The following is a 13,887-nucleotide window of genomic DNA, read 5'->3' as shown; positions in this document are numbered from 1 at the left end:
AATGGTGGAAGTGATATATAGGACAGAGTTCACTATTCTGTACAGCTTCTTGCATTCCTGTGTTTTAAGTTAACACCCCCCCCCCCAGTAAACATAACTTTGCTAGATCAAATAACGACAGCACAAAAAGATCGTTACATATCTTTTCACCCGTTTATTTCTTCAAGCTCACCCGGCGAGTGAACTTGGACCCGACATCAGGGAGAGAACCTTTCTCATCTCCCCGGCGGTTCTACAAGTTCACTGCCCGATGTCAGAATTGTCAGAAGTTATAAGGCCACCGATACAAAAGAACAATCAGTTTGGGAACCATTCCGGTCCAGTCAATGGGTTATTGATACAGAGAACAATCAGTTTGATAACTATTCTGGTCCAGTCAATGGGCTATTGATACAGAGAACAACAGGAATTCTGCAGATGCTGGAAATTCAAGCAACAAGTCCTGACGAAGGGTCTCGGCCTGAAACGTCGACTGCGCCTCTTCCTATAGATGCTGCTTGGCCTGCTGCGTTCACCAGCAACTTTGATGTATATTGATACAGAGAACAATCAGTTTGATAACTATTCTGGCCAAGTCAATGGACTATTGATACAAATAGTACAATCAATTTGTTAGACACTCCAGCCACCTTAGTTAAAGAAAAGAATGTCCTACCTGGTTTGCTGGAGCCACAATTTAATGACAAAGGTAAGAACATCCGTCAAATTTATGCTTGAATTAAGAAAGGAATGTTCTGTCTAATTTCCATCAGGTACTGCCTTTTGTCAAAATCAAAAGGTGTGAAAAGCCCAGAGACATCTATGTAGATCTAAGCGAACTTTAACCCTTGCTCCAAAGAAAGCAGCTGTGAGACATTATTCAAACACACTACAGTCACAGACATAGTCAGTACTTAATTTATTGTTTACAGGAATCTGAGAATCCCCCATTCCCTTAAACTTCATCACTCCTCCTTGATGGAAATGGGGCAAATGCTCCATGAGCAGTGTGTGTGGGATCCTTTGTTATGTAACTGGGCTTTTTGTGGCACCTTCAATATTCAGTTTAAGATGGTGTGCTGTTGAAGCATATGACTTGATTGCTGCAAAAATATCTATTAACTACTTTATTAATCACACTTTTTCTCAGATGATTAGCCTGTAACTTCCCTTTTGGTGTCATGTTTTTGAACCACCTGTATGACCTGGCATTTTTGCGGTGTGAACTGAAGTCTCAAAGGTGCAGGATGGTTGCAACATGCACGTATGGGCCAATTGAGGTGGCTGGGCCCGAGAGCGGGGAGCGAGCCAAAGTTTGGCTACTGAAGCGGATTTGAAGTGGCAGAACCAAGGCAAGACAGAGTTGAAGTGGTGGGGCCCAGGCCCGAGAGTAAGGAACCAGCCAAGGTTTGATCAATTTAAGCGCTGGGCCAAATTGGAAATGTCGGGTTTGGGCCAAGAGCATATGGAAGCTGCAAGTCCTGGGTCCGAGAGTGAGGAACAGCCTTCGGTTTGGCCGATAGATCTGTCCCAGCGCTTGATAAAAGTCAGGGTGTTGAGGCCGTAGACGAGGGTGGGCAGTGTTCAGCTTGCTGCTCGGTGAGGTTTACTTGTCTGTGCTTAAGTGAGGCTGTGGCTTGCAACTAACAGGCTTCCTGATTGGCTGTGACTGGCTTCATGGCTGTGGACTGCTTTCATGGTCTTCAGTTCCAAATATTATTTATTTTTATAATTTTTTTTATTTACGATTTTTTTCCTGCATATTGCATATTCGACTGTCTTTTTTGATGGATTCTATTGGGTTCCTTTGTTTTCTGGCTGCCTTCAAGGAGATGAATTGCGAGGTGGTATATAGTATACATGCTTTGATCTTTGATATGTCCTAGGCAGGTGTCAGTGATGCATTAGGCATTCTTCCTCGCTGCTGCAATTCCCATACTAAGCAGTGATGCAGCTTGTTGGGATGCTCTCTACTGCATATCTGTAGAATGACGTGCCTGGATGTGCAAAGTTCAGCTCTCTTCAGCCTCAGAAAGCAGAGATGTCGGTGACCTTTCTTCACTGAGCAGGATGTGCTTTGGGACCATGAGGGGTTGTATAATGTGCACTTCCAGGAGTTAGTTTGAAACTGCTGTAGTTCCCACTGCTGAGCCCCCAACTCAGAGGGGTTTAAGTTCTCCTGAAGTCGGTACTATCTCTTTTGTTTTGTTGACATGAAGGAAGAGGTTATTTACCTTGCAACAGGCCTCGAGCTCTTCCACCTCCTCTCTAAGCCGTCCTGTCGTTGTTGGTGATGGCATATGGTGGCAGTTGAAAGAGACTTAATGAAAGGTGTTTGAAAACTGTTTGAAACCTTATTGTAGAGGATTCTAGGATGTTGGTGTGAGCAGAAACTGAAATGGAATATAGACTAGAGGATACCCCAATATAGGTTGGTGACACCTTTTTGATGTTGTGGTTGTCCTTCGTGTCAGGTGATGGAAATCGGTAGGAAGAGTTTTTAAAGTGGAAAAGCCGTTGCACTGGGGCAGTTCCACTCCCTAAAAACTCAGAAGTCCAAGTCCAGTGGTACAAACAAACGTCACAAAGGTGACCATGATGTCTTCTGTACCCTGTTATGTCCATGGAGGGTTGCAGACCCACCTTCCTAGCTGTTGAAGCTGACTTCACATGCTAGGGCAGGCATGTCTCTATCTCAGTGGGGTATGAGGCTGCTGGCTGCCCTCAACTGGTTTAGCCCACCTGTCAAAGTGTGGTGTACTGGGGTATGGCCACTGTTGTATGCAAGCAGTTACTTGGAGCCGCAGGTGAGAGCTGAGTGTCCGGTGGGGACCAAAGTTGAGTGAGCTGCTCCAGAATGGATATGACAAGCCCTTTCACCAGAGGTGTCACCCTTCCCTGGGCACCCATACACTCTTTTTTGTTAGTATAGAATGGTGTATTTTGCAAGAAATGTAGCAGGTACTAGATACTCAATGGCTGACCTTAGATCATTTGTCAAATCTTCCATCTTGACAGTAGTTTAAAATTTAAAATGAGCACCTATGAGGGTAAATATCTTAGACTTCAGCTGTCTTGTAATGATACCTTGATACACTGGGGACATGCTTGAAGGAACCCAGGTGCTATCTTTAGGGTATTGAGGGAGTTGGGCTTTATGTAATCTGTATTGCAATATTTCACTCTGGGTTGGAGATGTAAAACACTACTGGAAGAACACAGGTCATGTAGATTCTGTGAAGGCAAATTCAGGTTGAAAATTCAAGTTGCTACCTTGGATCAAAACCGAGTAAAGGGGAGAGAGTCATTCTAGAATTGAAGGAAGGCTGAGATGATGGCTGGTAGCTATAAGGTGATCCCAGGGGAGGAGAGAAACGTGTAGAGTTTAGAGACAGGTGATAAATGGGTAGACTGTACAAGATGGAAATCGCCATTTTTATCTGTCTTGTCCATGGCAACTGTTGCCATTGATCTCATGCCATCTGGCCACATTTGGCTATAGCTGTGTACCTCTTCAATCCACTTAATTAGCGAGATGGATTTGAAATGTTGCTAATGTGCCTGTCTCAACAAATTTTTGGCAGCTTATTTAAAATGCCCACTACTGATAAGTGAAGAAGCAATCCCTAATGCTCCTTTTAAATCTCTCATATCTGATCTTAAATCTGTGCCCTCTGATTCTGCACCCCCCTACCTAGGAGTGTTTTCACCTTTTCTATGCCAGTCATGATTTTGCATGCCTCCCATCAAGTCACTTCTCAATCTCATGTTCTAGGGAATAAAGTCCTAGGACATGTAACCTCCAAACTCTCCTGTTCTCTTCTAATTTTATAACTGCACACAATATTCCCAAGTGTGGCCTCACCTATGTTTTAAAGGGGTAGCTAGAACTAGATGGAAAGGGATAGAAGGGTGAGCTAAGGAAGGAGAAACTCAGTCAAATGGATATATGCGTATGTAGAACCAGGTGGAGAAAGTGATTTCTGTAATATGGTGAGGGGAGGACTATCTCTTCCCTACTACAAAAAGAAGAGAGTAAAAGGCCTACCGTTTTACTCTTGCTCCACCTGCCTAACTTTTCTTGTTTCCAATATCCTGTCTAATATTCAACCATTACCAAGCACCTCCTCCCCAAACCCACATTGTCCCTTACTCTACTTGGATCCGGCATGTGTACCAGCCATAGTCTGCATCTTCATTTTTATATTGACTATTGGTCTTGACGTAGGACTGATTTTTTTTTTCCCCAATGCATTGACTATCCTTTTGCATCCACAGATTCTGCTTGACTGACTGAGTTGCTCCAGCATCTTCATCGTGAGTAAACCAGGCCACTCTGTCAGTTCCTTACTCAGACTTTCCATAGAGATTTCATTAGCAATAGCTTTCCAGCACTGTAGGTGAGTTATTCTCCACATTCACAATCTTGAAATTTCCCAACACGTACAGTTTCTCTTGGTCTCTTGGCATTCTGAAGGGACGATTCCCTTCCTGAGCATTTCCATTCTAACCAATTACCCACACTGTTGCCGGGGTGTGACATAGGCCATCTTATCTGGGGATCCCCTGACTCTTTGGGACCTCCTTGTTCAATCATCTACTACTTCAGCTTCAGGCATTCCCTGGGCTCTTTCCTGTCTACCTGGGAGGCCCCTCCCTGTCCATTACATGTGTCTACCGACAATTCAGGTCCACTGGTCACTTGGCTGAGCTTGCCTTCATGCCCAGTTACTTCAGCCTCTTGTCACTTTCTTACCGCAAACCTGCCTGTCCACTGCAAGTTCCCCCAATTTCACCCGCCTCAGCAATTATTGGGCAGTTTGCGAAGCACAGCATATACCACACCCCCATTTCCTCATCCTCTGAGTCCCTATCACATTGAGGGGTGGGGTCTAATCCTTCCCACTGCTCGTCCTTCGGTTCCCCTACGTTGCCATAGAGTCTTCTTCCCAGGTGTAGGGTCCAGAACAGGCAGTGGGCCAACACATACCTCTTGCCCCAGAGGTAGAAGGTGGTTCCGATAGAGAATCTTGACAGGACCATTCCCATTCTCTGGTTTCACCCGGAAAACTGGTACATTTGGCATCTGACTCTCCACTACAGAGGTTGTCCCCGCTCAGTGGTCAGCCAACTTGTGCTTCCCAGGTAGCCACAGATTCTTTGAAGACTTGTTCTCGAGGCATTAGTTGGGAGAAGCTAACCTTTTGATCTTTCCTCCTCTTATTTCCTTGATTCTACTTGGTAGCTGAGACCTCAGCGAGTTCATAAGTCTCTTACTACTCCCTTCTCATATCAGACACATACTTAGATAATACTTCTGTTGTAGATCTTCCCTGCCTGTCTCAAAACAGAACTTAATGGGCATCCTTGCTTTGTGCCCAAACATCTGATAATATTGCGAGTATCTGGTTGATTCAATCTGTGTATAGTTGTAGCAGTGGACCAGATGTCCACTATGTTGACTCCACTTGTTCTTTTTACTGATCTCCCAAGGTTCTGAGCATGTCTAGAAATGTCCATTTGAACCTTGTGGGCTGGGGATCACCCTGTGGGTGATGAGGCATAGTCCTCTACTTCTGGACTGCAAGCATGCTCAGGAACTTGTCCATGGTCACTATGTATCTGCCTGGGGAGGCTATAATAAATGAAATACTTCTCCCATAACACTTTGGCCACTGTGGGTACCCTCTGTTCCTTGGTAGGAAAGGCTTGTGCATATCTGGTGTAGTGAGCTGGAATAACCAAGGCATTTGCCATGTTGCTGACATCAGGCTCTATTGATAGGAAATCTATACACACCAGATCCAGATGCAGGTGGGATAATGGAGTGACCCTCAGAGGCAGTGTCGTCTTCTGTATACATTGATTGCATGACTTGCAGTACTCTTTGACCTCCAGCTTCATTCAGGGCCAATAGAACTGATGTAAGTCTTGTCAACCCCCAAATGACTGGAATCATACAGTTACTTCAGCACAATCCTCTAATACTTCTCAGGCAGAACCAGCTGGGAAGGGATAGAAGGCCTTTCTGGAGATGACGTGACCTGATATACAATGTGGTTCCTCATCTCCAATCTGGGCCACGTCCCCTTCCGCAACTGCTGACCAAATGGGGCCTTTGCACGGTTCATCTTGCTGAGTAGCTGTCACTTCCCTAGGACTCCATTCCGACAACTGCTTTGACTTCAGAGCAGTCAGGTTGCAGTAAGCCTGTGGAATGGCACCATCAGAAGCTCCCAAATGATCTATTGCTCGATCTTGCCTTTGTCTCTCCTCTGCCTCACCCGTAATCTCTAACTATAACCCAAACACTGCTTCTGCAGAAAGATTAGCAGTGAAACCTTTCCCAGGATGTTACACAGGTGTAGCAGCAATTCACTGAGGTTTTCAATCTAGTATATTGTGTTTGGTGCTCACGATGTGCTACCCTCTACCTTTTTGGGGGGGGGGGTGATGGGTGGGGAAGTCAAACCCAGTTTAGGTGACTTCTTTGCCCTCCCTACTATTGAGTACATCTACGAAGAGTGCTGTTGCAGGAAAGCATCCTTCTTCAAGGATCCCCACCTTGCATGACATAGTCTCTTTTCACTGCTGCCGTCAATGAGGAGTTAGTGGAGCCTCAGGCCCCACACAACCAGGTTCAGGAGCAGCTATTACCCATCAAGCATCAGGCTCTTGAACTAGTAAGGGTAATTTGCTCAACTTCACTCACTCCAGTACTGACTGATTCCACAAGCTATGGACTCACTTTTAAGGATTCTACAACTCAGGTTCTTGATATTTATTGCTTATTTATTTATTATTATTTGTTTCTTGTATTTGCACAGTTTGTTTTTTTTGCACATTGCTTTTCCATCTGTGTTTTTATTGATTCTATTGTTTCTTTGTATTTACTATGAATGCCTGCAAGAAAATGAATCTCGGGGTATGGTGACATGAATGAACTTCGATAATAAATTTACTCTGAACGTTGAGTACTTAAAGTCTGCGAAAGCAAGCCAGAATTTTCTGTGGCCTGCCACTTTTATTTTCCACTCCACTCCCATATTGACTTTATTTATCTCTGTTCTCTTCCACTGTTCCAGTGAAGTTCACCATAAGCATGAGTAGCAGCACATTGCAGCCCTCAAACCTCAAGGAGTTAAAAATTTGAGTTTTTAATAGAACTGGCGTCAGAGTTAATGATTATGATCCAAATATGGCATGCTCCCAGGCCCTGATATCTCTGATCTTTTTCTTGATCGTCTAGAGAACTAGATCTTCGACAACTGTTGTAAGGAACTGCATTATTTTAAATGAAGTATTAACTAATCCTTTGAATCTGCAGTGTATTACAGTCTTTATTTGGTGTCAGCTTTACTAGATTACCTACATACTATTAGCTAGAGAAAGAAAATATGTGCTTGTCAAACTGGTCTTGCTTTGTACTGGAGGTTTAATTTCCATCTTCTATAGATGATATTTGTTGCTGATGTGTCATACTTCAAGTGAAATGCTCTTAAGTTGGAAGAAAACTCTGTGATGCCAAGAAACTGTCCTTTTAAATTGCAAGCATAACTACATTTTTAATTTTAGAAGAAACTGAAAGAGAAGGTTGAAATTAATTTTTTTTTTGCTCTCTTTCAGTGGGTGTTATCCGCTGCCCCGTGTGTCGACAGGAATGTAGACAGATAGACTTGGTCGATAACTACTTTGTGAAGGATTCCACAGAAGGCGTAAACAATTCTGATGTGAAGTCATGTCAGGTAGGAATGATTAGATTCTGAAGGATTTAAAATTGGGTTAAAATCCCGAAACTCCTCATGGATAGTGAATGAATTTGTTTCTTGCAGTTTGCTCTTGTATAAAACAAGTAGTGAAATAGTGTTTGTGGGTTTAATGTCCATTCAGAAATCGGATGGCAGAGGGGAAGAAGCTATTCTGAATTGTTTAGGCTCCTGTATCACCTCCCTGATAGTAGCAATGAGAACAGAGCATGCATGACCTGGGTGATGGGAGTCTATATTTTTGTAATTACAAACCTCAGATTACAAGATATTACATAAGAATTTGTAGGCTTGGTGCTTTGCTTGTAATTATCATGTCCTGAATATTTAACTGTACATCCCATACTACACCCTGTTGAAATGGGTCAGAATTTAATCTCATTATCATGTTTTGGAAACTTTTCAGCTTTCTTTTTTAAAAACAAACTTCTGAGGAATAGAACAACTGTTACGAATTGTCCTCTGTTTTCAAAATCATCTTTTTCGTCATCCTTACGGGGGATATATTATACCAGGCTCTTAAATTCAAACTTCAGGGCTAAATGGTGAACATTGCAACAAAACAATATTCAGTTTTTTAAGAAACAAAATTGTGGCTTGTTTTCTAATTTGAGAAGCAAAAATCAGTATTTTTGGGATTATCAAAGATCAATGGGAATTCCTGATAAATCATCTGTATTTTCTAAAATTGGTATTTTTGAGAGTTTCCACTATGATATAACATCTCAAAATTGATATCTAGATATCTACATGTTAGGATTTATCAAAGTTTTTAGATTTAAAAAGGGGAAGATTGACAGGTCAGGTATTTGGGGAAACATTTTCCTGAATTCCATGGAGCAAGACTAGTGTACCCAAAGAAAATGCTGTGATCCAAGGATGAAGTGGGCAGGAAATGATAGTTGGGTTAGATGCATGAAAGAAATTATCAGAATGCAAGAAACATTCCAGGTCTTCTCTGCTTTGTGTAAAGAGATCTTAGCATACATTACCAAGAATGTTGGGATGTTTCGAGGGCATTTTCAAAGTGGAAGGGGAACTGGATTTGTGGAGGAAATCCTAAATTGAACTTATAATTGGTAATGTGGTATCTGTCTCTGGAGAGAGATGGGCATGGTCATAATGTGTTACATGTTTGGTTTGAAGTGGTAGCTCTCACCACACTTGCATTCGACATCATCTATACTCTCTTGGCTTCGTCATGGGTAGCTGATTAGTTACATCACTGTATATTTATTTGTGACTTGTCTATTTCTGGATGAACATTATTTAATTTAACATTTTAACACTAACACCAGTTTTTGTCCCTACCTTAGCTAAGGTTCTACTAAAAATCCAACCTCTCGATTGTATTTTGACCTTGAGGGAAACTGACTTGTATTTTGTTGTTAAATTTGTCTTATTAGTCACTCTGGCCACTGCACCTGTTACTGTGTAATTGTTCTAGACAGTCTTTTGCTCCCCTTCATTGCCAAGTTATCATCTGGCTTAAAACTATATTATGTGTTTATAATGTTGCTCAATTATGAGAGATGGGCAAATGTAAATGTTTAAAAACTTGCGGAAGGCTGTTAAGTTCCCATTTTGGAGCTCAATATCTTTTTATGTTAATTTTGATCGAGAAAACATGGAGGCATCTTCATGAGCCTCCACACCCCAACGACCGTGTGATTTCAGTTGCTGAGGTTGACATGAGAGCATCCTTCAAGAGGGTGAACCCACGGAAAGCATTTGGCTCAGATGGTGTACCTGGCTGAGTACTGAAGCCCGGTGGTAATTAGCTGGCTGGAGTATTCACTGATACCTGTCACCTCTTGCTTCACCAGTCTGAGGTACCCACCTACAATTACACTGGTGCCAAAGAAGAACGTGATAACCTGCTGCAGTGACTGTTGTCTGATAGCACTTACATCCACAGTGATGAAGTGCTTTGAGAGATTGGTGTTGGAACATATCAACTTCTGTCTGAGGAGTGACCTGGCCCTGCTCTAATTTGCCAACCGTCACAACAGGTCCACAGCAGATGCTCTTCACTCAACTCTGGAAGAAATGGACAGTGAAATTGCATACACCAGGATGCTCTCCATTGACTGCAGCTCAATGTTCAACACTATCACCCTCCTCAAAGCTAATCAATAAGCTGAATACCCTGTGCAGCTGGAGCCTCTATTTCCTCACTTGCAGACCCTAGTCAGTTTAGATTGACGACAACATCTCCACAATCCCCATCAGCACAGGTGCATCACAAGGCCATATGCTTAGCCCCTTGCTCTACTCACTTTATACTTGTGACTGTGAGACTAAGCTGTCATTGGCTGAATCGAAGCTCGTGACAAATCAGCATTTAGGAGGGAGATTTGAAATCTGGCTGTATAGTACCACAACAGTCACCTCTCATTCAACTTCAAAACCAAAGAGCTGATTATTTACAACCGAGGTGGAAACTGGAGGTCTGTGAGCCAGTCCTAATTAAGGAATCAGAGATGGAGAGGGTCGACAACTTTAAAACCCTTTGACGTTATCATATCAGAGAATCAGTCCTGGGCCATCACGTGAGTGCCATTACGAAGAAAGCATGGTAGCACCTCTACTTTCTTAGAAGTTTGTGACCATTTTACATGTTCTTTTTCAATATTTTTATTAATTATCTGCAAAGATGAATACAAAATGCATTCTGATATTATGGAAACAAAAACAAGGTTGAAATGCCTCATATCTATGTATAGTAAATTAACCATAATATTGAAAAGGTATATTTTATTCCAATCTAAAGCAAAATCAAAACCCCATAACAAAAAAAGAGGAAAAAAACAGTTTTTTTAAAAGGAAAGAAAAAATCTTGGACATATAGTCGTAAATTCAAACATAAAGCCATCATCATTGCTGAACAAGTCGAAGATTATGAAAGTAGTTCCAAAAAGGTCCCTATAATGTGAAAAAATCTTGTCCATGTGTGGAAGTAGAACACCTAATCTTCTCTAGATTTAAACATGACATAACATCAATCAACCAATCGGCATGAGCAGGCGGAGCAGCGTCTTTCCATTTAAGTAATAAAACTCTTCTGGCTAAAATAGAAATAAAGGCCAAAATATGCAAATTATTTGGCTTAAGAGTAAAATCATTTCTTCCAACAATGCCAAACAAGGCAGTCAGAGGGTTGGGTTTAAAGTTTACTTAAAAAGCTCAGAGAAAAAGTTTGAAATACTTCTTTCCAAAATTTATCAAGCTGTGGGCAGGACCAAAACATATGAATTACAGAGGCCTCTTTGACATTACACCTATTACACTATGGAGAAAAATTTGAGGAAAAATGAGAGAGCTTATCTTTAGTCATGTAGGCTGTATGAACCACTTTAAATTGTAAAAGGCTGACATGCACATAATGGAGAGGTTGAACAAGTTAAAAAATTTCATTCCAGGTATCCTCATCAGTTGAAATCTGTAGGTCTTGTTCCCAGAGGTTTTTAATTTTGTCTAACGGAATGTTTCTCATTGCCAACAACATACTATAAATATTAGAAATAGATCCATTGTGAGAAGGTTTCAGAGTAAAAATTGTATCAATAAAATTCTTATCTGGACATTTAGGAAATGTATGAAGTTGAGAACGCAAGAAGTCTGTAATTTGTAATATCTTAAAAAAGAAAGTGAGTTTTAGGAAGATTATATTTAATAGATAGTTGATCAAATGAGAAGAACCAAATAACCCAAGGAATTTTCTAAATTGTAACCAAATCCTCAATGTTTAACTACATAATTATCAGTGAAATTTCTTAAGGATGGAGGAATTGAAGAACCAAGAAGAGAAATGTTAGAAAATTTATTAACAGAATTAACTTCTGAAGAAACCCAAACTGGACAGTCTTCACGATTAAAGTAATATAACCAAAATGTAAGGTAGCGTATGTTGACTGCCCAGTGGTAAACCTAAAATTAGGTAGGGCTAATCCCCCCTTTTTTTTTAGTTTTCTGAAGATGAACTTTGTTTAATCGGGGGGTTTTATTCTTCCATAAGTAAGAAGATATAATCGAGTCTAAAGAGTCAAAAAAGGATTTAGGAATGAAAACAGGTAGGGCTTGAAATAAATATAGAAGTTTAGGCAAAATATTCATTTTAATAGAATCGATACGTCCAATTAGCGATAAAGTAAGGGGAGACCAATTTGATAGTACCTTCTTAACATACTCCAAAAGAGTGATAAAATTTTCTTTAAAAATAAATTTATAACTCCTAGTAATTGTTATACCCGAATAAGTAAGTTGATTTCTTACAATTTTAAAAGGAAGGTCAGAGTTGACTGATACCAAATTATTCAAAGGGAAGTTCACTCGAATGAAAATTAAGTTTATATCCTGAGAACCGACTAAACTCAGAAAGTAAAGAGAGTACTGAGGGTAGAGAGGATTCCACATTAGAAATGTAGAGCAAAAGGTCATCAGCATAAAGTGACAACTTATGAGTGATACCCCTCCTTAAGATACCTGAGATGTCAGTGGATTCATGAAACGCGATGGCTGAAGGCTGTAAAGCCAAATCAAAATGCAAAGGACTCAAAGGACATCCTTGTCTGGTACCACGTTGGAGATTAAATGGTTTAGAACTCTGAGAGTTAGTAAGAACCTGTGCACTGGGAGATGAATAAAGTAATTTAATCCATTGAATAAAATTGGACCCAAAGTTAAATTTTTCTAATATTTTAAATAAATAATTCCATTCAACCCAGTCAAAGGCTTTCTCAGCATCTAAAGAAATCATTCATTCCAAAGTTTCTTTAGAGGGAGAATAAATAGTATTCAGTAAACGATGAATGTTAAAATGAGAATAACGATTTTTAATAAATCCGGTCTGGTCATCAAAGATAATAGAAGGCAGAATGTTTTCTGTCCTATGAGCCAAAAGTTTAGATAAAATTTTAGCATCAACATTAAGAAATAGGTCTGTAGGAAGAGCAATCAGTTGGATCTTTATTCTTTTTCAGAATAAGTGAAATAGAGGTGTCATAAAAAGATTGTGGCAACCTGCCTAATTTAAGAGTCAGAAAGGACAAGAAAGTAAGTGAGGAACAAGCAAATGAGCAAAAGCCGTATAGGACTCTCCAGAAAATCCGTCAGGACCGGGAGTCTTCCCCGAACTCAGCGAATGGACAACCCGGGCAATTTCCTCAGAAGAAAAAGGTTGATCTAACCATTTTCGATTAACCTCAGAAAATGAGGGAATGTTTAAATGATCTAGAAAATTATTCATAGCAAAATTGGCTTTAGGGAAATCAGAGCTATACAGTTTAGAGTAAAATTCTCTAAAAGTATCATTTATTTCTAATTGAACAGAAGTTATATCATCATTCGCTTTGGAGATTTACTTAATTTGACGTTTAACTATTAAAGTTTTAAGTTGATTAGCCAAAGGTTTGCCTGTTTTATCACCATAAACATAAAATTGACTTTTATCTTTTAAAAGTTGAGTTTCAACAGGGTAGGTTAAGAACAGATCATATTTAGTTTTAACTTCAACACATCTCTTATGTAAGACAGGATCCAGATCAGAAGCATTTTTTTTTTGATCTAAATGTTTCAGCTGATTGGCTAACTCAGTTCTCTCCTTATTAACTTTTTTTCCTAATACTTGCTGTATAGGAAATAACTTGGCCTCTAATATAAGCCTTGAAAGCATCCCAAATAGTAAGGCTAGAAGTGCCATCTAGTGTATTCTCTTTAAAGAAAAAAGTAATTTGACTCTCTCAAAATTTTTAAAAAAACCTTATCTGATAGTAAAATCGGATTAAAATGCCAAAATCTGTTTGACAAGAAACACCCGGAAGATTTAAAGATAAAAAGACGGGAGCATGATCTGAAACAGCAATTTCTTTATATTCACAGGATCGAACAGAGGATATCAAATGACTATCAACAAAAAAAAATCAATCCTGGAATAGGTATGATGAACATGATAGATTTAAAAAAAAAGGAATATTCTCTACTTGTTGGGTGGGGGAAAAAAAACGCCAAACATCCATAATGTCACATCTCATTGGAAAAGATTGGATAAAGGAGGCAGATATAATAATATTTAATCGTTTCGAAGACAAACAGGGTCAAGACAGCAATTAAAATCACCTCCCAAGATTAAAGAGTGCAAATT

The 13,887-nt window shown here is 40.2% G+C and overlaps 1 protein-coding gene across 2 annotated transcripts in view; it reads left to right on the top strand.

The window, feature by feature from the left end:
- Positions 1-13,887, top strand: part of trim33 (tripartite motif containing 33) — a 220,895-nt gene that overhangs the window by 53,814 nt on the left and 153,194 nt on the right. For both annotated transcript variants that reach the window (XM_063043735.1, XM_063043734.1), the window contains exon 2: positions 7,606-7,724. In XM_063043735.1, the coding sequence (XP_062899805.1) occupies positions 7,606-7,724 (119 nt within the window). The remainder of the gene's footprint in view (positions 1-7,605; positions 7,725-13,887) is intronic.

The sequence above is a fragment of the Mobula hypostoma genome, chromosome 3 (genome assembly GCF_963921235.1).
Source record: "Mobula hypostoma chromosome 3, sMobHyp1.1, whole genome shotgun sequence".
NCBI lineage: Eukaryota > Metazoa > Chordata > Chondrichthyes > Myliobatiformes > Myliobatidae > Mobula > Mobula hypostoma.
The sequence above is the reverse complement of the archived record's forward strand: the minus strand, read 5'-3'. Positions and strand labels throughout refer to the sequence as shown.